The sequence below is a fragment of the Nycticebus coucang genome, chromosome 17 (genome assembly GCF_027406575.1).
Source record: "Nycticebus coucang isolate mNycCou1 chromosome 17, mNycCou1.pri, whole genome shotgun sequence".
Lineage (NCBI taxonomy): Eukaryota > Metazoa > Chordata > Mammalia > Primates > Lorisidae > Nycticebus > Nycticebus coucang.
In genome coordinates, this window is record NC_069796.1 from 15,160,994 (window position 1) to 15,186,542 (window position 25,549).

General features: G+C 39.3%; 2 protein-coding genes across 2 annotated transcripts in view; both read left to right on the forward strand.

The window, feature by feature from the left end:
* Positions 1-6,089, forward strand: part of LVRN (laeverin) — an 87,234-nt gene extending 81,145 nt beyond the window's left edge. Inside the window, exon 20 of the mRNA XM_053567146.1 lies at positions 4,531-6,089. Coding sequence (XP_053423121.1) covers positions 4,531-4,671 — 141 coding nt within the window. The 3' untranslated portion in view covers positions 4,672-6,089. The remainder of the gene's footprint in view (positions 1-4,530) is intronic.
* Positions 6,090-19,490: 13,401 nt separating this feature from the next.
* ARL14EPL (ADP ribosylation factor like GTPase 14 effector protein like) overlaps positions 19,491-25,549 on the forward strand; it is a 28,014-nt gene continuing 21,955 nt past the window's right edge. The window contains exons 1-3 of the mRNA XM_053567144.1: positions 19,491-19,505; positions 20,344-20,729; positions 21,362-21,479. Of these exons, the coding sequence (XP_053423119.1) occupies positions 21,372-21,479 (108 nt within the window). The 5' untranslated portion in view covers positions 19,491-19,505; positions 20,344-20,729; positions 21,362-21,371. The remainder of the gene's footprint in view (positions 19,506-20,343; positions 20,730-21,361; positions 21,480-25,549) is intronic.

The following is a 25,549-nucleotide window of genomic DNA, read 5'->3' on the forward strand; positions in this document are numbered from 1 at the left end:
ATTTATCCCAGGGTCTCAAGGCTGGTTCAACATATGTAAATCTATAAATGTAATTCAGCACATAAACAAACTAAAAAATAAAGACCATATGATTCTCTCAATTGATGCAGAAAAAGCTTTTGACAGTATCCAGCATCCCTTCATGATTAGAACACTTAAGAAAATAAGTATAGAAGGGACATTTCTTGAACTAATATAGACCATCTACAGTAAAGCCACAGCCAATATCATATTGAATGGCGTTAAATTGAAATCATTTCCACTTAGATCAAGAATCAGGCAAGGTTGCCCATTGTCTTCATTGCTCTTTAATATTGTAATGGAAGCTTTAGCCATTGCAATTAGGGAAGAAAAGGCGATCAAGGGTATCCACATAGGGTTAGAACAGATCAAACTTTCACTCTTCGCAGATGACATGATTGTATATCTGGAAAACACTAGAGATTCTACTACAAAACTTTTAGAAGTGATCAAGGAATACAGCAATGTCTCCGGCTACAAAAGCAACACCCATAAATCTGTAGCCTTTATTATGTATACCAACAATAGCCAAGCTGAAAAAAACAGTCAAGGACTCTAGTCCTTTCACAGTAGTGCCAAAGAGGATGAAATATTTGGGAGTTTAATCTAACAGAGGATGTGAAAGATCTCTATAAAGAGAACTATGAAACTTTAAGAAAAGAAATAGCTGAAGATGTTAAGAAATGGAAAAATATACCATGCTCATGGCTGGGAAGAATCAACATCATTAAAATGTCTATACTACCCAAAGAAATATATAATTTTAATGCAATTCCTATAAAAGCCCCATTGTCATATTTTAAAGATCTTGAAAAAATAATACTTTGTTTTATATGGAATCAGAAAAAAAACTTGTATAGCCAAAACATTACTTAGAAATAAAAACAAAGCAGGAAGAATCACACTACCAGACCTGTACTATAAATCGATAGTGATCAAAACAGCATGGTACTGGCACAAAAACAGAGAATTAGGTGTCTGGAACAGAATAGAGAACCAAGAGATGAATCCAGCTACTTACCGTTATTTGATCTTTGACTAGCAATTAAAAACATTCAGTGGGGAAAAGATTCCGTATGTAACAATTGGTGCTGTGTGAACTGGCTGGTGATCAGTAAAAGACTGAAAGTGGACCCACACCTTTCACCATTAACTAAGATAGACTCTTACTGGATAAAAGATTTAAACTTAAGACATGAAACTATAAAAATATTTGAAGAAAGTGCAGGGGAAACTCTTGAAGGAATCGGCCTGGGTGAATATTTTATGAGGAGGACTCCCCAGGCAATTGAATCCGTATCAAAAATACATTACTGGGACATGATCAAGCTAAAAAGCTTGTGCACTGCCAAGAACATAATAAGTAAAATAAACAGGCAGCTCTCAGAATGGGAGAAAATATTTGCAGTTTATACCTCCAATAAAGGTTTAATAACCAGAATCCACAGAGAACTCAAACGTATTAGCAAGAAAAGAACAAGTGATCCCATCTCAGGGTGGGCAAAGGACTTGAAGAGAAACTTCTCTAAAGAAGATAGACGCACGATCTACAGACACATGTAAAAAAGCTCATCATCCTTAATCATCAGAGAAATGCAAATCAAAACTACTTTGAGATATCACCTAACCCCAGTAAGAGTAGCCACATAACAAAATCCCAAAACCAGAGATGTTGGCATGGATGCGGAGAAAAGGGCACACTTCTACACTGCTGGTGGGAATGCACACTAATACGTTTCTTTTAGAAGGATGTTTGGAGAATACTTAGAGATCTAAAAACAGACCTGCCATTCAATCCTATAATTCCTTTACTAGGTATATACCCAGAAGACCAAAAATCACAATAGAACAAAAACATCTGTACCAGAATCCTTATTGCTGCCCAACTCATAATTGCTAAGTCATGGAAGAAGCCCAAGTGCTCATCGATTGTGGTACATGTATACCATGGAATATTATGCAGCCTTAAAGAAAGATGGAGACTTTACCTTTTTCATGTTTACATGGATAGAGCTGGAACATATTCTTCTTAGCAAAGTATCTCAAGAATGGAAGAAAAAGTATCCAATGTACTCAGCCCTACTATGAAGCTAATTTATAGCTTTCATATGAAGGCTATAACCCAACTACAGCACAAGAATATGGAGAATGGGCGAAGGGAGGGGAAAGGAGGGGGGATGTTAGGGTGGAGGGAGGGTAATGGGTGGGGCCACACCTACTGTGCATCTTAGAATGGGTTCAGGCAAAACATACTAAATGCAGAATACAAATGTCTACGTATAATAACTAAGAAAATGCCATGAAGGCTACATTGAATGGTTTGATGAGAATATTTCAGATTGTATATGAAACCAGCACATTGTACCCCTTGATTGCACAAATGTACACAGCTATGATTTAATAATAAAAAAAGAAAACAGGAGGGTCTGTGTAAATAAGAAAGAACAATCAACCCTCCCCAGGCAAATAAACGAATAAATGTGTAGGCCATAGAGGCCTGAAATTTGATCCTATGCAAACAAAGGAGAAGCAGTCATGTAGCTGTTGTCATGAGAGAGGGAGAACCACTGATTCCTAAAGAAATTATCTTCCGGGGTTTGGCCTGAGGCTGAGCTGTCAGGACTCCCCAACCCAAGAAGACAGAGAAAAGTGCACCACACCCACAGCATGCTGGAAGGAAAGTTCCCACCGTCAAGACTGAGAATGTGTTAGTATCTTCTAAAGTGCAGTTGTTCATCTTTGCCTCTCTTGAAGGTAGAGAAGTTTTGTTGTTGCTTAATGAATGAGTGAATGAAATTTGTGTAAATTTAGTAATCCACAGAGTTCCCAAACTAAAAATGTCAATAGTCATTGATATTTTTAAAAATGCAAAAATGAACTTCATAGTAGTTAAATTATTACAATTTTGAAAACAAACACATTAGCTATGATGACTGTCCTTGTCATTAATATAGTAATGTCTAGCAGTTCTACTCTATCACGTCAGTTCCCTTGATAATATCCAAAATAATTACTGAAAAGGAAAGTGAAAAAGAAGCTGAGTTCTTTGTCCCTTCTTGCAGGCACAGTTTTCATATACCCTCCGCATTTCTGGCCTTTATCTTTATGCTGCACCCTGCAAGAAGCCTGGTCTCTCTCCTGCTCTCAAGTACACATGAAACCCACCTACATTTGCACAGAGCCCCCCACTCCCACCAATGCAGGAACTTTAGTGATTTGGAGCCATGGGAGGTGACTCCCACCTGCTAGCAGGTGTGTACATGGAAGGAAAGAGTGGGAGGCTTGTTCCTGGCTCCTTAACCTACTTTTCTCTAGAACTTTACTCTTGTTTTACATTATAGTTATGCTTGATGACTCTATTACTACTCAATTTCAAGTGCATCAGGGTTTAAGTGAGCTTTTGTAAGCTGGAATAGATACTACCATTTTATGATGATATATGTCCCGAGTTCTAATCTACTGACACAGAAATAGATTTTGGAATACAATCTGTTATTCAATTGGAGTCTCATTTATATGTAATAGTGTGATGAATGTTTCCATAACAGAATGCTTGACCTAACTCAATGAGGTAATTTAGCCAAGGGATGAATCCACTAACTACTCTCAAATAAAGAATATCATTTGTTAAATTATATACCAATTTTATGTAAAAATTATATACTAATTTTGAGCTTTGAAAGTTGCAAAGGTTCTGTTGAGATAAAATATAGTACTTTACTGTATCTTGTTCCATAAATCTTATGTAATATTCAATATGCATTCAGAAGATATTTACTGAGCCCTTCTGTGTGCTTTGGGAATATAGCAATGAATAAGACAAAATTTCTGCTTTGTAGACCTTCTAGTTGTTAACCTAAAAGAAAGGCTGAGGTACAAAATATAATTTAAGAATTTACTTGAACCAAAGTGAGGACAGCTGCTTGGAAGAGTTAGACCCAAATAACCTTGGGTATGACATCTGTATGGTCTTGGTTATAAGTAGGTTTTTAAAGGCAAGAAAGGGAGACAAGGGATGGGCTGATACCAAGTGGCTTGTCAGGAATTCTCATTGGTTTACAGAAAAAACATTGGTTAGTGATTGGCTATACATTGTTAAGCTATAGGGCATGAATTAAAGTCTCCAGTACGGCTTACTTGTTCAGTTTATTGCTACTTGTGGCAAAAGCAAGCAGTTTCAAGAGGTGGATACGCAGCTGGTAGAGGGGAGAAGGACAGGGGTGATTGTTATCATATTTGATTATCTCTCGGGGCCCAATAATTTAAGAAGGCTTTCCTTCTTCAGATAGAAGTCTTTTGTGTTCTCACAAGGTACATCCACTTCTTCAGAGTAGGTGTGGTGTCCATGACATTGTTGCAGCCGCTCTCCCCAGCCACACACAAGCCTCTCTACTGATTCCAACCATCATCTCCCATGTGCAAAATCAGGTTACTAACTTGGCATTCAGACGTTTCGTTTGTCCAATGAAAAGTTGGATGGCACTGACCGCTGTCTCTCTGTCCTTCCAGCTACAGCAGTTCTTCAATAACATGCTGGGGGAGCACCAGAGGACCACAGTACACGCCAAATTACGGACAATAAAGAACCAAAATCTGAAAACCAAAAAGCGAAGTGCCAGGATAGCTGAGTGGCTGCGGAGAAACACGTAGCTCCTGGCTACCTTCAGCACTCCTGTCGAGTATTGTAATGTTGTTTATATGCAGTTTTGTTTTATAATATACTGTGAGGCTGGAAAACCACATGTTTTGTTATTCGTATTTCAGTCACATTCGGTACTCCAAGTCCTGGTCTTCCCAACTGCCACGTGTGGGCCTGAGGCTTGGTGATAGCTAAGGATTTTGCCAACACTGCTGAATTTCTGGGGAAGATTTCGCTTCATTTGGGCTATAAACCCACAGAATTTACTTTAAGTGCCTTGTAAAAACAAATTTTACCTAATTCTTGTTTATTCTCTTGTGAAGGCCAGTGGAATATTAAAGCACTGGCCTTATTGAAGAACTCATTCTTCTCCGAGGGAAACAGATTTGCCATGTGCGAGGGTGTGTTTAGTTCAATATTAAAAAGAGTAATGAAAAATAACGTGACAGTATAAAGAAACAGAAATCTAGAAAATAGGAAAGCCAAAGAAAGGTGGGTTTGGAAAAGAAAAAAATAGATTGTTTAATAAGCCATAAAGGCAAGAGCTGTGTCTTTTCCTGCCCACTTTCCTTCTCTACTGCACTGAACCACACTTGGCTGGCTACTGAGATTTATGGTATTACAAAAAGACAAATAATGGTAGGATCTATGAAGTGTCCTTAGGATCACTGTTATAAAGGTCAAAATAGAGCTTCAGCTGCTCTGAAGCTCCTGACTGCGTATTCACCTGTGGGATGGATGCTCTTTCAGCGAAAGCTTATGAGTGAAAACAACGATGTCAAAAGACAGCAAACGTGGATAAAGGGGAATCTTCAAGTGAAAGGAAGGAGAACGGAAGGGCTAACCAGAGCATAACCCTTCCAGTTTTACACTCAGGGAACTAAGTTTGCAACATGCTTTCTTTTGGTCAAATTGAACCCACTTGTAATAGTGGACCAGCATTTTCATCTGTCACGATGTATGGGATTAGCTTAATTTTGTTACACTTCATTAAAAGAGAACAACTAAGGAAAAATCATTCTTAAACTTTGTGTATATCTCATTTAAGCCTTTTTTTATTTTTTACATTTTATTTTTGTTTTCATGGAATGGAGGTAAAACTACCAACCTCTCATCTACCTCAGGGTCATATTGTAAAGATTACAGAATATGATGTCAGTTAAAAGTCTTTAACGATGTTATATAAACTAAAAACAATATGACCTAAGGATTTTTTCCTATTTCTTGTGTGCATTAAGGCAGCCACAAATTAAAATACAATACAAAGTTTGGTTTTGTACTTGCTTTGCAAGAGCTACTGCCTTAGGGTCAGTGGGAGGCTGATCTTCACCACTGGACAGACAAAAGCCCAGTCTGATCAAACTTGACTATGAGTGTCCTAGGCCAGAGAACTTTTTTCTTTAGATTTAGAAATGTAAATTGTAAGCAATAAAACATCTCCATACCTTCAAATTAGCATGTGTGAGATATTTTTCCTGTTTTTAAGGCATTCATTCACTATTCCCGTGTTTCCTTTGATAATGAGTCTTGCCTTGGCTTCACACGTCCTTTCCACTCCTCTCTTCCTCCTCTTCCTCTCTGTTTTAGTCTGTTTTGTGCTGCAATAACAGAATACCTGAGACAGAGTAATTTATAAAGAACAGAAACTTATTTCTTACAGTTCTGGAGGCTGGGTTAAGGGGCTCACATCTGGTGAGGGCCCTGCTGTTGTAACAGGTAAAGGTCTGAATAAGGGCAAAATGTACTATGAGTTGTCTTTTTAAACCCCCCCCCCCACCCTTTTTGGAAGTGAAAACCTGCATTCCTACCTAAAGCCAGTCATCCAAGGGGCAGAAAAGTGTTCTTTGCTCTTTGTTTTCTAGTACCTAAAACTACAGGAGACACCTCAACAGGATTTTTCAGAGGTCATCTTCTTAACTAGTGATGAGGTTGACCAAAACCACCAACTATAGTTAAGCAACAATAGCCTGAAGTCATGACATGTGTATTTTCTCTTGTGTGGGGCTGTAGTTGTTAATTTACTAGTTTCAACTTAGAATGAGTACATGGGATGCTTCTAGTCTGCTGTCCTCCTCATTTGCCAGAAAATTAATACACTTCCCTTTCCTTTTCCTCAAACTGCTTGTCCTCACCAAATGAACTTTCAGTAACATTGCTGTGTCATCCCTCAGTGAAGGTGAGAGGGCGAGAGAGCCTACACTCAGGCTTTGTATCAGGAGCCCCCTTCTGAGATAACTAACCCCTCCTGTGATAAAGGGGTTCATCCGTTAAGAAGTGGTTAGTTACCTCTGGAAGGTCTTATCTCTCAACACTGTTGCATAGGGGGTTGAGTTTCCCACACAGGACCTAGGAGATTCATTCAAGCCGCAGCATGTTCCTTCATTTCCCCTGCCCTCCGTTTCTCCTCAGGCTCCTGTGTATTCCCCTCTCTCCTTTCTCCTCTTATCCTCTTTCCAGCAATATCTGCCATCATTCTTCCTGGTTGTCCTTATCATTTCTCCTTCATCTTCCAACCCTACTCTGCTCTTGGTCCCAAGTACATTTTAAGGCTGACACTTGGAGCCAAGAGGGCTGTGACACTTGGTATCAGGTGAGGTCAGGCACTCTCGATCTTGCCAAAAGAGCATGTGAGCAGATCTCTCAGACTACTTAAAATCAAATAAATTCTTACATCTTAGCTTCTGTAGTAACTAAACAGGATTGAAAGCGTTTCTCCAAAATGAAATACTCAAATATTTCAAATACTCAAATAGTCTTTCCTCCTAATACAAAAATAAATTTAGAATAATGCACTTTTTTTTTTAACTTGGAGGAAGTTAGTTACTCAAGCATTACATTTTTTTATACTTTACCTTAAGTGTACTATTAAAACAAGTAATTGTTGATTAGTTACTGTGATAGAAATAAGGCAATAGTATTAAGTCCAAGAATGGTACTGAGGCAGATTTGTCCCAGTGGCATAAATACTTTATTAACCAATAAAGCTGGCTTATCTATTAGCACTCCAATTATAAAACAATTTCACTGACCTACCAGGTTACTTTATACCTTTCATCCTAAAAACAGTTAACAAAATGTGCAATGTAATCATGGCTTTCCAATTTTATAATTAGATATTTAAGTTTTCCTCACAGTCTTCTGCTGCTTTCTTGCCCAAACCCATTTCGGTGACCCTCCATTGTTGGCTTTAAATGAAAGGACTAAAGCCATAGTCTGATGTTTAAGGTGTTTTGTAATTTAGATCTCTGGGGTCAATCTGTATAGCAGTTTATTCTGAAGAATGAAAAAAAGGGAGATGAGGCTTAAAAGGCAGCTCTTCTTGGTTACTTTTCCCACTTCACCCACTCTTTTTTTTTTTAATTTCAGGTTAATGTGAGGGTACAAATAACCAGGTTATAATATTTGACTTCGTTAGGTAGAGTCCCTCCTGTAGTTGTGTCCCACGCCCACAAGGTGTGCCGTACATCCCTACATGGTGCCCGGTACATGGGAGCATCCCCAACCCCTCTTCTGTCCTCTTACCTTCCCTCATTCCCCCTCCTCCAACTTGAATTGAAATGAGTTTTTATCCTCTGTGGTTGTGAATTAGATCATCTACTGGCTTCATATTGGTATTGAGTACACTGGATACTTGCTTTTCCATTCTCGTGATACCTTACTAAGAAGAATGAGTTTCAACTCCATCCAGCATAATACAAAAGATGTGAAGTCACCATCTTTTTAAAGGCTGAATAGTATTCCATGGTGTGCATATACCACAGTTTGTTAATCCATTCCTGAGCTGATGGGCATTTAGGTTGTTTCCACATCTTGGAAATTATAAATTGAGCTTCAATAAACAATCTGGTGCAGTGTCCTTATGATAAAATGATTTTTTTTTCTTCTGGGTAGATGCCCAGGAGTGGGATTGCAGGGTCAAATGGAAGGTCTAATTTGAATTCTTTGAGGATTCTCCATACTTTTTTCCGAAGAGGCTGTATTGGTTTGCAGTCCCACCAACTGTGTAAAAGTGTTCAGCATCAGCAACTTTGGGACTTTATGATGTGGACTAATCATACTAGGGTTAGGTGATACCTCAGGGTGGTTTTGATTTGCATTTCTCTGATGATTAGGGACAATGAGAATTTTTTTCATATGTTTTTTAGCCATTTCTCTGTCTTCTTCAGAGAAGATTATGTTCATGTCTCTTGTCCAGTGATAGATGGGATTGTTCTTTTTGTTGATTAATTTGAGGTCTCCATAGATCTTAGTTATTAAGCCTTTGTCAGAATCATAACATGATATCTGTTCCAATTCTGAATGTTGTCTATTTGCTTTAATTGTTGTGTCCTTGGCTGTGCAGAAGTTTTTAAGTTAAGTCCCATTTGTTTATTTTTTGTTGTTGTTGCAATTGCCATGGAAGTCTTCTTCATAAAATCTTTCCCCAGGCTAACATCCTCAAGAGTTTTTCCCACACTTTCTTCTAGGATTTTTATCATCCTAGAAGATCCTAAGTCATCTAGGATTTCACTGACCTATCAGGTTACTTTATACCTTTCATCCTGAAAGCAGTTAACAAAATTTACAATTAGGCCTTAGATTTAAATGTACTCTTAGGCCTTAGATTTAAGTATTTATCCATCTTTAATCAATTTTTGTAAGTAGTGAAAGGTACAGGTCCAGTTTCAGTCTTTTAATATGTGGTTATCCAGTTATCCCAGCACCATTTATTGAATAGGGATTATTTTCCCCACTGTATGATTTTGTTTATCAAAGATCAGATGGCTATAAGAGACTGGTTTCACATCTTGGTTTTCTTTCAGTTCCAAATGTCTGTGTCTCTGTTTTTGTGCCAATACCATGCTGTTTTGTACTATGGACTTGTAATATAGCTTCAAGTCTGGTAGAGCGATGCCTCCAGCTTTGTTTTGATTACTAAAAATTGCATTGGCTATACAGTTTTTTACTGGTTCTATACAAAATGAAGAACTATTTTTTCCAGTTCTTCAAAATATGATGTTGGTATTCTAATGGGCTTCTTTGGGAAGTATACACATTTTAACAATGTTGATTCTTCCAAGCCAGGAGCATGGTATGCTCTTCCATTTGCTAATGTCTTTTGCTATTTCTTAGGGTTTCATAATTCTCTTTGTAGAAGTCCTTCACCTCTTTTGTTAGGTATATTTCTAGATATTTCATTTTCTTTGAAGATACTGTGAAGGGAATTGTATCTTTGATTAGCTTCTCAATTTGGCTGTTGTTGGCATATACAATGGCTACTGATTTGTGGAGATTGATTTTTATGCCCAGAGATGTTACCATATTTCTTGATCACTTCCAGGAGTCTTGTGGTTACGTCTCTGGGGTTCTGTAAGCATAAGATCATATGGCTGACAAAGAGTGAGAGTCTGACTTCCCCGATCCCATTCGGATGCCATTTATATCCTTCTATTGCCTGATTGCATTGGCTGGAACTTCCACCACTATGTTGAATAGTAGTGTGAGAGAGGACATCCTTGTCTGGTTCTAGTTCTAAGTGGAAAGCTTTCAGTTTTACTCCATTCAGTATGATATTAGCTGTGGATTTGTCATAAATGGCTTCTATGAGTTTAAGAAATTTGCCTCCTATGCCTGTATTCTTAAGAGTTCTAATTAGAAAAGAATGCTAAATCTTATCAAATGCTTTTTCTGCATCTATTGAGAGGATCATATGGTCTTTGTTTTGCTTCTATTGATATGGTGAATGATGTTTATGGATTTGCATATATTAAACCAACCTCACATCCCCGGAATGAAGCCTGCCTGAGCATGATGTATAATTTTTTCAATGTGTAGCTATAATCTATTGGGTAAGATTTTATTGAGTATTTTTATATTTGTATTTATTAGTGAAATTGATCTGTAGTTCTCTTTTTTAGTTGGGTCCTTTCCTGCTTTTGGAATCAAGGTGATATTTGCTTCATAGGATGTGTTGGGGGAAGATTCCTTCCTTCTCAATTTAATCAGGAACTTAGGGTAATGGTTAACAATGACCAATAACATATTTAGAAAGAGAGAGAGGAAAACAATCATCTCTTCAGGGCAGACAAAATAGCTTCCTTAACATAGCTGGCAATCAGGAGTTCAAAGGGCTCAGCCCCCACCTGCCTCCCAATTCTCTGCAGGGATGGTCTTAACACTTTGTCTTGTCTGGGGTACCTCTGGGCTCCTTTTGTCTTTGGTGGTCTTGATGAGCCCCCAGAGATAGCCCATCTGCATGCTTTGCCCTGGATTGAGGCCAGGTGGCCCACACAGAGATTAGCCTATTTGCCTCCCACAGTTAAGTCTAAAGAGAGGGTATGATTCCAGGTATTGGTCCATTTCCTCTAAATTGTCCAATTTCTGTGCATAGATTTTCTTGTAGTAGTAAGAGATAATCTCTTATATCTCTGCGATATTTGTTATTTCCCCTTTTTTCATTTGTGTTGAGGTTATTAGAGATTTTACTTTTCTGTTTCTAGTTAATCTGGCCAAAGTTTTATCAATTTTATTGACCCACTCTTGAATCCAACTAGTACTATCCTTCTCCCATTCAAACTCTAGCAGGATTAATATTTCCAAAGTCTTAAGAGGAGATTACAAGTAAATATAACTATCTTTCCCAGAAAGAATTATGTAACAAAGTTAGCAGTAATTGAAACTGTATGTATATTGCCTCTAGCTTACTATTCTCTCTAGCAAAGATAATCTTTACAACACACATATGTAGTAGTAACTTGGACTCACCCCTTTTTTCTCTTCATAAATGCCAGTCCTAAGTATGCAATAGAATAAGACAGGCACCAGCATGAGTGGAAACCAAAGGACTATGGTGGCCCATGACCTGAAGTGGGGGATCAGAGCTTCAGTGGGGTGAAGAGAGTCCATACAGAGGGAGGAGTCCAAGTGAGATGTCAGAACCCAGGCAGGCTGAGTAGGGTGACCCCACCATGGGGAAGGGGTTTATGACAAGATAAGTCAGAGACAAACAGGTTAAGGAGAACATCTAGGCAGGGGGTAGCTCTGCAGGGTTTGTCAGAGCCAAACCCGATGAGAAGGGCATCTAACAGGGCGTGGGTCACCCAGAATGGGCAGTTCAAGTTCTATTGGGGTAAGGAAGCTGCCCATATTCAGAATGGGCAGTTCAAGTTCTGTTGGGGAAGGAAGATGCCCATATTCTAGCATGAAGTAATGGAGTCTAAAGAGGGTAAAGAGGGCATTCATTTGGGGTGGGGGAAGACAGATATGGGTGGTTAGTTACCTCTCTAACAAGAAAGTATACACACGATAATAAGATTCAGACACCTCACTTTTGGAAAAGGGCATTACAGATATTCAAAAGGAGGGAACCAGAATGAACTGTTTTTTTGAAAAGGAATTGGAGGTATTGGTGTGGACTCATGGTTTTCAATATATAGATAAATGTATAAACATCTATAAGAGTGTGCTAAATACTTGTAAATGTGTATAGATATATTTTCTTTTTTTCATCTCTATATACAGTAGAACCTATATAGAAATATATAGATATATTTTCTTTTTTTCCATCTATCTCTATATGCAGTAGAACCTCCCTACATTAACAACCTCCTTAGGATGACCTTATTTTCATAGACCAGACATGCACCACATGTACATATCAGTACAGTAGGCCTAGTTCCTTATGTTGACCACCTCTGTATGTTGATCAGTTTGTTACAGTCCCTTGGGTGGCCAGCTTACAGAGGTTCCACTGTATTAATAGACAGATGTAGACATAGACTACTCTAGCTATTCCACTCAGTACAGTAGGCCTAGTTCCTTATGTTGACCACCTCTGTATGTTGATCAGTTTGTTACAGTCCCTTGGGTGGTCAGCTTACAGAGGTTCTACTGTATTAATAGACAGATGTAGACATAGACTACTCTAGCTATTCCACTGAGAGGGTCTAGAAGCAGCAACACTTTTGTAATGAACTGAATGTGTGCCCCCAAGATTTACACGTTAACACTATGATGCCCAAGGTGATAGGTTTTAGAGGTGGAAACTTTGGAGAGACTTGAGGAGGTAATTAGATGGGGTCATGAGGTTGGAGCCCATGATGTGATTAGTGCCCTTATAAGTACAGGAAGAGACACCAGAGCATTCTCTTTCTCTCCATGTATGTGTACACACCAAAATAAGGCCATTGAGCACAGAGAGGCGATGGCTGTCTGTAAGCCAGGAAGAGAGTTCTCACCAGGATCCAAATCTCCTGGCTCCTTTAAAATGGACTTCCCAGCCTCCAGAACTGTGAGAAATAAATGTGTGTTGCTTAAGACACCTAGTCTATAGTATTTTGTTGCAACAGCATGAGCTAAGACAACCCTAACAACATTAGGCAGATCTTGGCTTCTAAATGCCATTCTGCACTAAAAGAACCAGGACTCCTTAAAGAAAGGGCTAAATTCAGTGCCAGGGCAGGAAAAGGACAGTTAGAAATGGAATGTTTTTTGTACCAAAAAGCAAGCAGTGCTCCATAAATGAGGGGAACACATCAAGAGGGCACAGAGAGCCAGCTTAAAGGGAACCCCAGTGGCCAGATCTGTTTTTTTTTTGAGATTCATAATAATAAAGATAGTAAGGGAATAAAATGGGAAATCATGAGTTTATACATACATATAAGAATAATGAATAAATTGAAATGTTCATAAGGAAAAGGATTTTTACATAATTTTGAAATACCTTGCCACAAAATACTGCTAAATTATGAAAGTAAAATGAATACTTTATTGTGGAAAAGCCTGGCAGGCATCACCTTAATCAGAGGATCAATTTGAACATCCTAACCATGGGATAAATAAAAATTTTGTTCCATTTGATAAGATAAAATGAAAAAACTACCATGTCACTTGTTTTATATTTCTAACAAAGCTGTGTAGCATGAATCTAATAATAAGGAAACATCAAACTGAGGGACATGCCACAAAATCACTTTCCAAATTGTCAAGGTCATGATGGTCAAGAGAAAATGGAGGGTCTGTTCTAGACAAGGATATTAAAGAGATGTGACAACAGAATATGACATGTGATTCTGAACTGGGCCTTCTGCTATAAAGGATGTTATCGAGACAGGTGGAAAACCTGTACGGATCCTGAGGATCACATACCCGAAATGTATCACTGATAATTTCCTAACTTTGGTAATTGCTTTGTATTTATGTAGAAAATATCCTGGCTCATTAGAAATACTTATCAAGGAACGGTGGGGCATCAGATGGGCAAATTACCGAGTGGTTCAGGAAAAAAATACTTTTTATGATAATTCTGACTTTTATGTAAAGTTTGTGATTAAATAAACTTAAAAATAAGTAAGAGTTAATTGTTAGGAGAAGTTAAGTACACTTTTATTTCTGGACATTTTTTCTTTCAAATTTGCAAGTGGCCATAGCCATAGTTCTGTAGTTACCTAGTTAACACTTTTTTCCCCATTTTTTAAATTAAGTCATATACACATAGATCATGAATACATTTATGCATATGTGGGGTGCAATGTGTTTCTTTTTTATAGAATCTGACATTGTTACATCAAACCAATCAACATAGCTTTCGCCTCATTTGCTTGATTATTGTGTTAAGACATTTATGTTCTACACTTAACAGATTTGACTTGTACCCTTGCAATATGCTCCATAGGTGTGGTCCCACCTTTTATCCTCCTGTCCCCTCCCACTCCATTTCTCTCCTTCATCCTGGGCTACAGCTGTATTCTATCTTTCATAAGAAAGTGTGAGTAAATATAAGTTAGTTTGATAGAAGTACTGAGTACACTGGATACTTTTTCCTCCATTGTTGAGGTACTTTACTCAGGAGAATATGTTCCAGGTCCCTCCATGTAAACACAAAAGAGGTAAAGGCTCTATCTTTTTTATGGCTGCATAGAATTCCATGGTATACATATATATACCACAACTTATTAATCTATTCATGGGTCGATGGGCACTTGGGCTTCTTCCATGACTTGGCTTATTAGAAATTGAGCTGCAATGAATAATCTGGTGCAAATATCTTTTTTACAAAGTGATTTTTGGTCTTTTGGATATACTCCTAGTAGAGGAATTGCAGGATCCAACAGAAATTTGGATCCTTGAGTGTTTTCCAAACTTCTTTCCAAAAGGAATGTATTAGTTTGCATTCCCACCAGCAGTGGAGAAGTGTTCCCTTTTCTCCACATCCATGCCAACATCTATAGTTTTGGGATTTTGTTATGTGGGCTACTCTTACTGGAGTTAGATCGTATCTCAAAGTGGCTTTGATTTGCATTTCTCTGATGATTAAAGACAATGAGCATTTTTTCATGTATCTGAGATCATGCGTCTGTCTTCTTCTGAGAAGCTTCTGTTCAGGTCTCTTGCCCATAGTGAAATGGGAACACTTACTCTTTTCTTATTAATAAGTTTGAGTTGTCTGTGGATTCTGGTTATCAGACCTTTGTCGGAAATGTAACCTGCAAATATCCTCTCATATTCTGAGGGCAGTCTACTTGCTTTACTTACTGTGTTCTTGGCAGTGCAGAATCTTTTTAGTTTGATCAGATCCCAGTAATGTATTTTTGGTATTGCTTCAATTGCCCAGGGGGTCCTCCTTATAGAGTTTTCTCCCAGGCCAATTTCAAGTGTTTCCCTTGCACTTTTTCCAAGAATCTTTATGGTTTCATGTCTTAGGTTTAAGTCTTTTATCCAGTGAGAGTCAATTTTTGTTAGAGGTGAAAGGTGTGGGTACAGTTTCATTATTCTACAAGTTGCCAGACAATTCACCCAGCACTATTCGTTAAATAGGGAGTCTTTCCCCCAATTTAAGTTTTTGATAGGATTATCAAAGATCAAATGATGACAAGTGTCTGGATTCATCTCTTGGTTCTCAATTCTGTTCCATACATCTACCTCTCAATTTTTGTGCCAATACCATGCTGTTTTGATCACTATAGATTTATAGTATAGTCTGAAGTCCGGTAGCATGATTCCACCTGATTTGTTTTTATTTCTGAGTAATGTCTTGGCTATTCAAGGTTTTTTCTGTTTCCATATGAAATGAAGGACTAGTTTTTCCAGATCTTTAAAGTATGACAGAGGTGCTTTAATGGGGATTGCATTCAATCTGTAGGTTGCTTTGGGTAGTATGGACATTTTAACAATGTTGATTCTTCCCAGCCAGGAGCATGGTATGTTTTTCCATTTGTTGACATCTTCAGCTATTTCTTTTCTCAGAGTTTCATAGTTCTCTTTATAGAGATCTTTCACATCCTTTGTTAGGTACACTCCCAGATATTTAATTTTCTTTGGCACTACTGTAAAGGGAATAGAGTCCATGACTGTTTTTTCAGCTTAACTATTGTTGGTATATATGAATGCTACTGATTTATGAGTATTGATAACACTTTTTTTTGAAACAGAGTCTCACTTTGTCTCCCAGGCTAAAGTATCATGACGTCATAGCTCACAGCAACCTGAACTGTTGGGCTCAAGGGATCCTGTTGTCTCAGCCTCCTGAGTAGCTGGGACTAAAGACACCCACAACAGGGGGCTAATTTTTCTATTTTTAGTAGAGATGGGGTCTCACTCTTGCTCAGACTGGTCTCAAACTCCTGAGCTCGAGCAATTCACCTCCCTCAGCCTCCCAGAGTGTTAGGATTATACATGTAAGCTACTGCGCCCAGTCTAGTTAACATTTTAATAAGCCCAAATTGGAAATACAAGTTGTCCCCCAAAACTTGTTTCAATCAACATTTTTCATCTTTAACCAGAAGGACTAAAAAACATTTAAAGTGTGTATTATTCAAAATAAATAAATTCATGTTTAAATGTAAGATAAATGTAAATCATTACACTTATTTAAAAAGTTCATTAGAAACTCATGTAAGTTTGTAAGAATTTATATTCCTAAAGTTATTCGAACTTAAAATTTCACTAGGAGTTTTAGGTAAACCTTTGCATATACATGGATGAATGAGGCAACTTTTAAGTTACTATGGCAACAACTTGACTTACTCCATGTTAGAATCATGGCTAGATAATATATTTCATGTAACCAGTGATAAATGGTATATGAGTCTAGAAGTTTAGTACAGTAATCTTCCCTTATTCAAAGTTTGTTTTCCACAGTTTAACCCATGGTCAACTGTGGCCCCCAAATATTACATACTCTTATGCATAGGGCCATTATTCAGTAAAATAAGGGTTATCTGAACATAAGCACTGTGATACCAGGACAGTTGATCTGATAATCGAGGTAGCTACTGAGTTTACTAATGGCAAATTAGTCTGGACAGAGTGAGACAGCACGAGATTTCATCATGCTTCTCAGAACAGCATGCAATTTAAAACTTATTAATTGTTATTTCTGGAATTTTCCATTTATGCCATAATGCCCATTTCCCCTGCTTCATCTTGTCATGTAGTCACTTTATCTCACATTGTCACAAGAAGGGTGAGTCCAGTACAATAAGATATTTTGAGAAAGAAAAAGACCAAATTCACATAACTTTCATTAAAATATATTGCTATAATTGTTCTATGTTATTATTAGTTTTTGTTATTAATCTCTTGCTGGATATAATTTATAATTAAACATTATAGCTATGTGTGTATGTGGATAGAAGGAAACATTATATATATACGTCCCTATATGTATATCCTTCCTATCTACTATATATATATAGGGCTTCATACTATCCTTGGTTTCAGGCATCAACTAAGAGATTTAAAATCCTCTCCTTGGTTTCGGGCATCGACTAAGGGATTTTAAATCCTCTGAGGATAAGGGGGGACTACTGTAAACAATGCTTGATATATAATTATATATTCATAACTGTTCATATCTTGATTTAATGGAGGAACACACACCAACAGGACCTAGACCCTGGAATTCACAGATGTATGTCAGAGGAGTAGTAAAGCCCTAAACATGGGCTTTGCAGGAGTTTGGGATTTTTCTATTCTCTGTGCAAGAATTACCTTATCATCGAAAATGATTCCTCAACCTTAGCATACTTACATGAGATCAACACAGGCTGTTATGTTAGTTCATGTGAGCAGGAACAGTCCTTAGTGATGCCAGAAGTCTAGGGTTTCATTTAGGAGATTGGCCTAAGAATACCTCATAACAGAGAATAGCTGTGATTTCTTCCAGAAAGAGTTCCTACGACTTAACAATAATGGGCAGGAGGCCTTTCTAAGCACCTCGCACCAGATGGTGGCTTCAGTATTCACAGTATCCTGTGAGAGGTTAGTCCTGGCCCCATAATTCATTTCTTCATAAAGTTGATTGATGTTCTTCACATCCTCCCCCCCACACACATACCCCCAATTTTAGAGAAATTGTTCTTCTTTTTATAAACAAGTTTAGAGAGAAGTCATGACCTCCCAGTCAGAAGTAGCATAAGGGAGCAGAGCAGAGATGTGGTCAGCAGGAAAACGCTACTTACCGTCGCCCAGTGCCCTGGGGTGTGGTGCACTGTCCTGACCTCTGTGCTACAGACATTTTGTCTCAGCCTCAAAATATTCCTGTGAGGCAGTGTGTCCACAGAGTTAAGTGAAATAACAGAAACCAGACCAGGTTCTTTGCTTGGTTGTTTTAACAGATTTTAGAGTTTGTTAAACAAGTATTAGTGAAGCAAAAGATGAACCCCAAGTTATAGTTCAGGAAGTAGTTTATAAAGAGCCAAGTTTGGAATTATTAGCATGTAGAAGCTTGAGTGAGAAGAGATTTTCTGTTTTGTTGGAAGTCACTCATTTGTCCTTATTCTGCATCTCAGGTGCTCTTGCTCCTCCCCAGCCACTGTCCTAACTCTCACATCAGAGACTTAGCAAGGCTGCGAATTCCACTTGCAAGGATGCATGCTGCATTGGATTCTTTTAGAACTGCCTTAAGAATTCTCTGACAATGTCTTGAGCTGGTCATTTTTGTCCCGTAAGCACCCCAGTGCATGGAGAATTGGCCATCCCCTTCCCTGATCCTTGTAGTCCCAGTGGTTAAACATAGCAGCCACTTGGTCGTGGAAGGCACGCACTTCAGTAGATGCTGCATTGTAACCAACCACAGGTGTTAATGATTAACTATGGTGGCACTAGGAGTCAGCACGAGGTTCAAGGCCAAAGGCGTGACCAACCTTAAATTGAGAATCCCATCTTGAGTATCTATTTCCTGGGATTCTCTAATATTAGTCAAGATCCAATCAAGATCAGAAACGAAATCAGCTGCTTTTTGACTGGGAGAATTGACTGTGAGGAATTGGTACTGGAGAACTGAAAAGACCGAAGAGTAACAGGGATGGAACATCCGGGTAGGAACCGCAAGGCCAGCCAGCACTCGTGGGCGGGGCAGCAGGATGGGGTGGAGTTATTAGAACCTAGCAGATGATGTGGTTACCTCAGAAGCTCAGAGAAAGGGCTCGCAGAGCTGGGATCCAGGCCTTGAGGAGAGGTCAGCTTGACCGGTGCTGATGACTCAGAAATTCAGAAGAGGGTCCCTGGGAGCTAGACCCAGGTCCCCTGGGGAGGAGGTGCTGGCCAGCTGGTGCTGGGAGCTCTATGGGGGACACACAAGGGTGGGTTTCCTAGACTGGGGGAAAAAAAAATCTGTGAACTGAAATCCAAAAGCCACTGCTGAAAGAAAAAAATCATTGCTGGGTGATGCTGACAGAAGCCAGAAGCAAACAGGAAGGAGCGAGCAAGCCCTTTCCTCCTCCTCCTGCCTATGTCTCTCAATGCCCCCATGTGCAGAGCTGGCAAAGCTGAAATGCGGTTTGCAGAGTCCCCATCATAACATTAAGAAGTAGAGAATAAAAAGGTGGCTTTTTCACTGAAAATGATGGCTTAACAACCAACCCAGGTCAGTATGATTGTTCTGATTTTAACATACACGGAAGCAGGGGCTTAGGATCATAGAAGCCACTCCTCTACTGCCAAATCCCATTTACCTTTGGGTTTTCCTTTTATCTGTTATCTAACATGGTTAAGATACTATTATATGTGCAGAAACTTCTCTGAAAGCTTTAATCCACACATATCTTCTATTAGACCAGCAATACAGAGTGTTAAATAGGAACCTCCTGGAAACCATGGGCAATGCTTTGTATAGACATGAGCATTCAAAACAAAGGAAAACTTTCTCAGAATAATTTGTATAAGAATAGTTGAATCTGGACTTGTTCTGAACAAGGAAACTTTAGGCAGATGCACTTAAATAGACTATTGCATCTACTTTGTAAACATTTAGACATATTTTTGTAGAATTGCAGAAGCTCTACAATGACAGGCTTCGTGTTGTCAAATCACCATTCTTATGGTTTAGAATTGCATTGAGAAATTAGACTAACCGGAAGTACAGCCTAAGGATATTTTATTGATACAGATAAGCTTTCTTGATATAAAATGTAACCCAGGAATATGCTTATACTATTTATGAAAACTAGTTTATCTGAAATGATGAATTTCCTATAGTTTCCATGTAAGTGTATTTACATGGATTTAAGTGAATCCAAAGTTAAAAACATCAGAAATGTAATGCATCATAAATTCCGGTTTCAGAAGTCAAATTTGTGAATATATCAGTGTTACATTTATTGATGCATCTTGAATGTTCTTATTGATGTTTTCCTTTAAAAGCAATTAATGACTTTTTTCCTTTTTATATTTTTTTCATTTTTAATTTTCACCTCTTCTCTGAGCAAGACGAAAGCAGTGCACTGCATTAGAGCTTTTCTCCAGGGACTTGCTAGAACCACCTCATGGACCCCATAAATGTTGATTAAGTACAGCCAGTTCTCAATTGTGTCAGCACCAAATGGGGTAGGCTGGGCTAGGGCAAAGGCCACCCCCAAATCCCCTGCCTTAATTAGGGTAGCCCTACTTTTATTGGTTTCCTATATTGGAGTTTATTTAAAGAAAGCTCTTCAAAGCAATGCTTGAACACAGATGGAATACATGATCTCCAAAAGCCTTTCCAGGTGCAACACCACGTGGACACGTACTTCGTCTGCTCTTCAAGAACATTCTGCACTGGCCACAATGCTCTGCAGCCTCTGGCCCTACGAGGGCTTGACAACCAACTCAGGTCGGTAAGAATGCTCTGATTTTAACACAGGGGCAGCAATGGCTCTCATCCCAGAGGCCCCTTACTTACCTCTGGAATGCCTCATTTTTGACTGGAGAAGAGATAATTCATATTAAGTAGAGACAAAGAAGATTCTGGAAGCAACATCCGTTTTGACTAATGCCTGGTGCTAAGAAACATGCCCTCCACCCGCGTTCTTGACAGACGAAGGGCTTTTTGATGTTTTCAGAGCTGTTTTAATTCCCGATGTGGGGGTTGCGCCATCTGCTGGACGTATGTTTTTACACATCGGAAAGAGTTCCACATTATTCTCAGAAGTATTTATTCAACTTTTAAAAAGCGTGAAATATGTCTGGTATAGTAAATGAGCAAATACAGGAAATAATGAAGTATAAAACAAAAATCCATAGACACTTAACAGTATTTCCTTTCCCACACACAAGAATAGGTTTTTGGTCAATTTTAGTTTGTGGGTTTTTAAAATACCGATCTGAGATGAACACTGCCTTAATTCAGGTTATGGCACCAGTGAGTAGAGGGGACCCACTGCAGATAGGAGGCCCCGGATAGGTGCTGCTCTCGTTACTGTTGTGCTTGTGAACCTCAAGTCTTGCTCTGCCTGTCCCACAAAGCAGGCATCTCATGCTCCAATCCAGCAGGGTGACGTGGCGGCGGGGAGCCAGCTGGAGCCTGCAGAAAGGGCCTCAAGTTGCTCACTCACGGAAGCGGACCACCAAGTTACAATGCCCGGTATGTACCTTTTCTAGTAGGGGATACGCGTTGGCACTGATGCCAGTTACTCGTGCCACAGAAACGAAGAGGTCACGCAGATCTTGTCTCTAAGTGGAAGGATTCGCGGGCGGGGGACAGGGGGACAAGTATGTGCATAACTAACTACAAACAGGCTTGGAAACAGAGAAGCAGGGCCACGAGGAGGGCTCCACAGTGGTGATGTTTGGCGTATAGAGTGAGGAAAGCCTGCGTGGGTCCTGGAAGTAGGAACATTCTAGCATTTGGCGCCAGGTTAACGGAAGGATGCGCTGAAAATGAGGCTGGCAAGGAGAATGAGTTCATCTCAGGAAGGCCTGGTCCATCATGCTGAGGACCACAAAGCACCAGAAAGGTTTGGAGAACTAAGGTGACACTCTGTAACAAGAATTTTAAGGAGGGTAACTGCAGCAGTGATATGTGACGATGTGAGGAACTGAAACCAGGTTAGGGTTAGAAGTGGCCTGTGAAATAAATGAAAATGCAATTCTAGGAAACAGACCACATTCTGAAAAACGTAAGACTAATTACTTCTAAATGAATTAAAATCTGGGTCCTGTTGTGAAAGAAATCTGAGTGAAAACATTGGGTTTTTTGCATCTTTAACAGTATGCAGAATCTTACAAAATTCAGTAGCATACCCCAGGAGCCACACCTTCCACCCTTTGGAATTGCAAGCCACAGACCAGCTTCTGAGACGCATCATGGAGTGGCAGAGGAACAGGAGCAGAGTGAGGAGAGGCACAGACAATCCGCCCTGCTGCCAGGGTGGCAGAGTGGGGGGAGAAGGTGGGTGGCAGTGAGCTCTGCAGTAACTGGTCTCCATTCATAAGAGAACTGGAGATATTTCAGAATCAAATGTGTCCTAGGAAGGAGTGTGAGCCTGGGAGCTGGCAGGAAAACTCCTAAGTCAGCATAGCTAACTACTTGGTCTCCCAAGCTCATGCAGCTCTGACCCCGCCTCCTCCCATCACTCATCACCCAACAGCTGCCTCAGGAAGAACAGCCTTTGTGCAAAGATCACAGTAATCTGAAAAGACCAGAACAAGACCTCTGCAAAGGTACCAGGAAAAACAAATAGTTGGTAAAGAACACATAGAAGAACAAATACACCATAAAGCAGAAGAAAATACTGAGCAAGTGTTACCATGGAACCAAAACATTAAGAAAACATCTTCTTTAAAACAAGAGATTAATCAAAGATAGGACTATGTTAAAAGCAGAGAAGACAGGGCAGCGCCTGTGGCTCAAAGCAGTAGGGCATCCACCCCATATGCGGGAGGTGGCGGGTTCAAACCCAGCCCTGGCCTAAAACTGCAAAAAAAAAAAAAAAAAAAGCAGATACAGAATCTAATGAGATTTATGTCCTTACATGCTTAATTACAGGGAGGAAATGAAAACCTATGAGCTAAGCATACATCTTAGGACAACAAAATATTAAAATATATGCAAATTTCTTGAAAAGATGAATCTCTGAGAAAGAAAGTACAAATAAACAGTATTTTGAATAAAGTAGGTAACTACAGAGGCTGCAGCCATCAATGATAACATGATGGCAGTGTGAAAAATTTATGCCAGTAAGTTTGAACACTTGAAAGAAACGGTTAAGTTCCTAGAAAAATATGATTTACCAAAACTGCCTGACAAAGAAATTTCTAAAAACGTTCTGTATTCTCAGGTCTGCTTCCTTAACAATGAAGTGTGTAGATTTTTCTTCTTGTGAACAAATATATTTATACAATATCATTTTAATAACTGTATCAGATTCTATTATTTTTCTGGGATGATTAAATTGTTGCTGATTTTTTTAATTTCCAACATTAGCAACTCTTTAAGCAATCAATACAAGGTTTACCTTTTTTTTTTATTGCTTGGGATTCGTTGAGGGTACAAAGAATTAGGTTACACTGAGCGCATTTGTTAGATAAAGTCCCTCTTATAATTGTGTCCTGTCTCCAAGAGGACCACAGCACCAGAAAGGTTTGTGATTATGTGCCATACACTGTGACCACACAACCCCCTCCTTCTCCCCTCTCCCTACTTGCTTATTCCCCTACCCGCCCCTTGTATTAGCTTATCTACCACATTCATATTAGAATTGAGAACATTTGATTCTTGCTTCTCCATTCTTGTGATGCTTTACTAAGAAGAATGTGTTCCACCTCCATCCAGGTTAATACAAAAGATGTAAAGTCTCCATCTTTTTCATGGCTGAATAGTATTCTGTGGTATACATACACCACAGTTCATTAATCCATTCCTGGGTTGTGGGCATTTAGGCTGTTTCCACATTTTGGCAATTATAAATTGAGCTGTGATAAACAGTGTAGTGCAAATGTCCTTATGATGAAAGGATTTTTTTCCTTCTGGGTATATGCCTAGTTAAGGGGATTGCAGGATCAAGTGGGAGGTCTAATTTGAGTGCTTTGAGGACTTTCCATACTTCCTTCCAAAAAGGTTGTATTAGTTTGCAGTTTCACCAGCAGTGTCAAAGTGTTCCTTTCTCTCCATATCCGTGCCAGAATCTGCAGTTTTGAGACTTTGTGATATAGGCTATTCTCACCGGGGTTAAGTGATACCTCAGGGTAGTTTTTTGTTTTTTTTTTTGTTTGTTTGTTTGTTTGTAGAGACAGAGTCTCACTTTACTGCCCTCAGTAGAGTGCCATGGCATCACACAGCTCACAGCAACCTCCAACTCCTGGGCTTAAGTGATTCTCTTGCCTCAGCCTCCCAAGTAGCTGGGACTACAGGTGCCTGCCACAACGCCCAGCTATTTTTTGGTTGCAGTTCAGCCGGGGCCGGGTTTGAACCCGCCACCCTCGGTATATGGGGCTGGCGCCCTACCGACTGAGCCACAGGTGCTGCCCACCTCAGGGTAGTTTTGATTTGCATTTCTCTAATGACTAGGGATGATGAGCATATTGTCATGTTTGTTAGCCATTCATCTGTCTCCTTTGAGAAGGTTCTATTCATATCTTTTGCCCAGTGATGTATGGGATTGTTCAGTCTTTTTTTTTTGTTGTTGTTGATTAATTTGAATTCTCTATAGATCCTAATTATCAAGCTTTTGTCTGATTCATAATATGCAAATATCCTTTCCCATTGTGTAGGTTGTTTATTTGCTTTGGTTATTGTCTTCTTAGCTGTACAGAAGCTTTTCAGTTTAAGTCCCATTTGTTTATTTTTGTTGTTGTTGCAATTGCCATGGAAGTCCTCTTCAAAAAGGCTTTCCCTAGGCCAATATCTTCAGGTGTTTTTCCCGTACTTTCTTTGAGAAGTTTATTGTCATACCTTAGATTTAGATCTTTTATCCATCTTGAATCAATTTTTGTGAGTGGAGAAAGGTGTGGGTCCAGTTTCAGTCTTTTACATGTAGATATCCATTTCTCCCAGCACCATTTATTGAATAGGAATTCTTCTCCCCCAGTGTATGTTCTTGTTTGGTTTATCAAAGATGGTTTTCTGTTCAGTTCCAGAGGTCTATGTCTCTATTTTTGTGCCAGTACCATGCTGCTTTAATCACTATGGCCTTGTAGTACAGCCTAAAATCTGGTAGGCTGATGCCCTTGGCTTTTTTTTTTTTTTTTTTTGTAGAGACAGAGTCTCACTTTATGGCCCTCGGTAGAGTGCCGTGGCCTCACACAGCTCACAGCAACCTCCAACCCCTGGGCTTAAGCGATTCTCTTGCCTCAGCCTCCCAAGTAGCTGGGACTACAGGCGTCCGCCACAACGCCCGGCTATTTTTTGGTTGCAGTTTGGCCAGGGCCGGGTTTGAACCCACCAGCCTCGGTATATGGGGCCGGCGCCTTACCCACTGAGCCACAGGCGCCACCCCTCGGCTTTGTTTTTATTGCTAAGAATTGCCTTAGCTATATGGTGTTTTTTCTGTTTCCATACAAAATGAAGAATTATTTTTTCTGAGTCTTGAAAGTATGCTGTTGGTATTTTAATGGGGTGGCATTGAATCTATAGATTTCTTTGGGAAGTATAGACATTTTAACAATGTTGATTCTTCCCAGCCATGAGCATGATCCTTCCATTTGTTAATATCT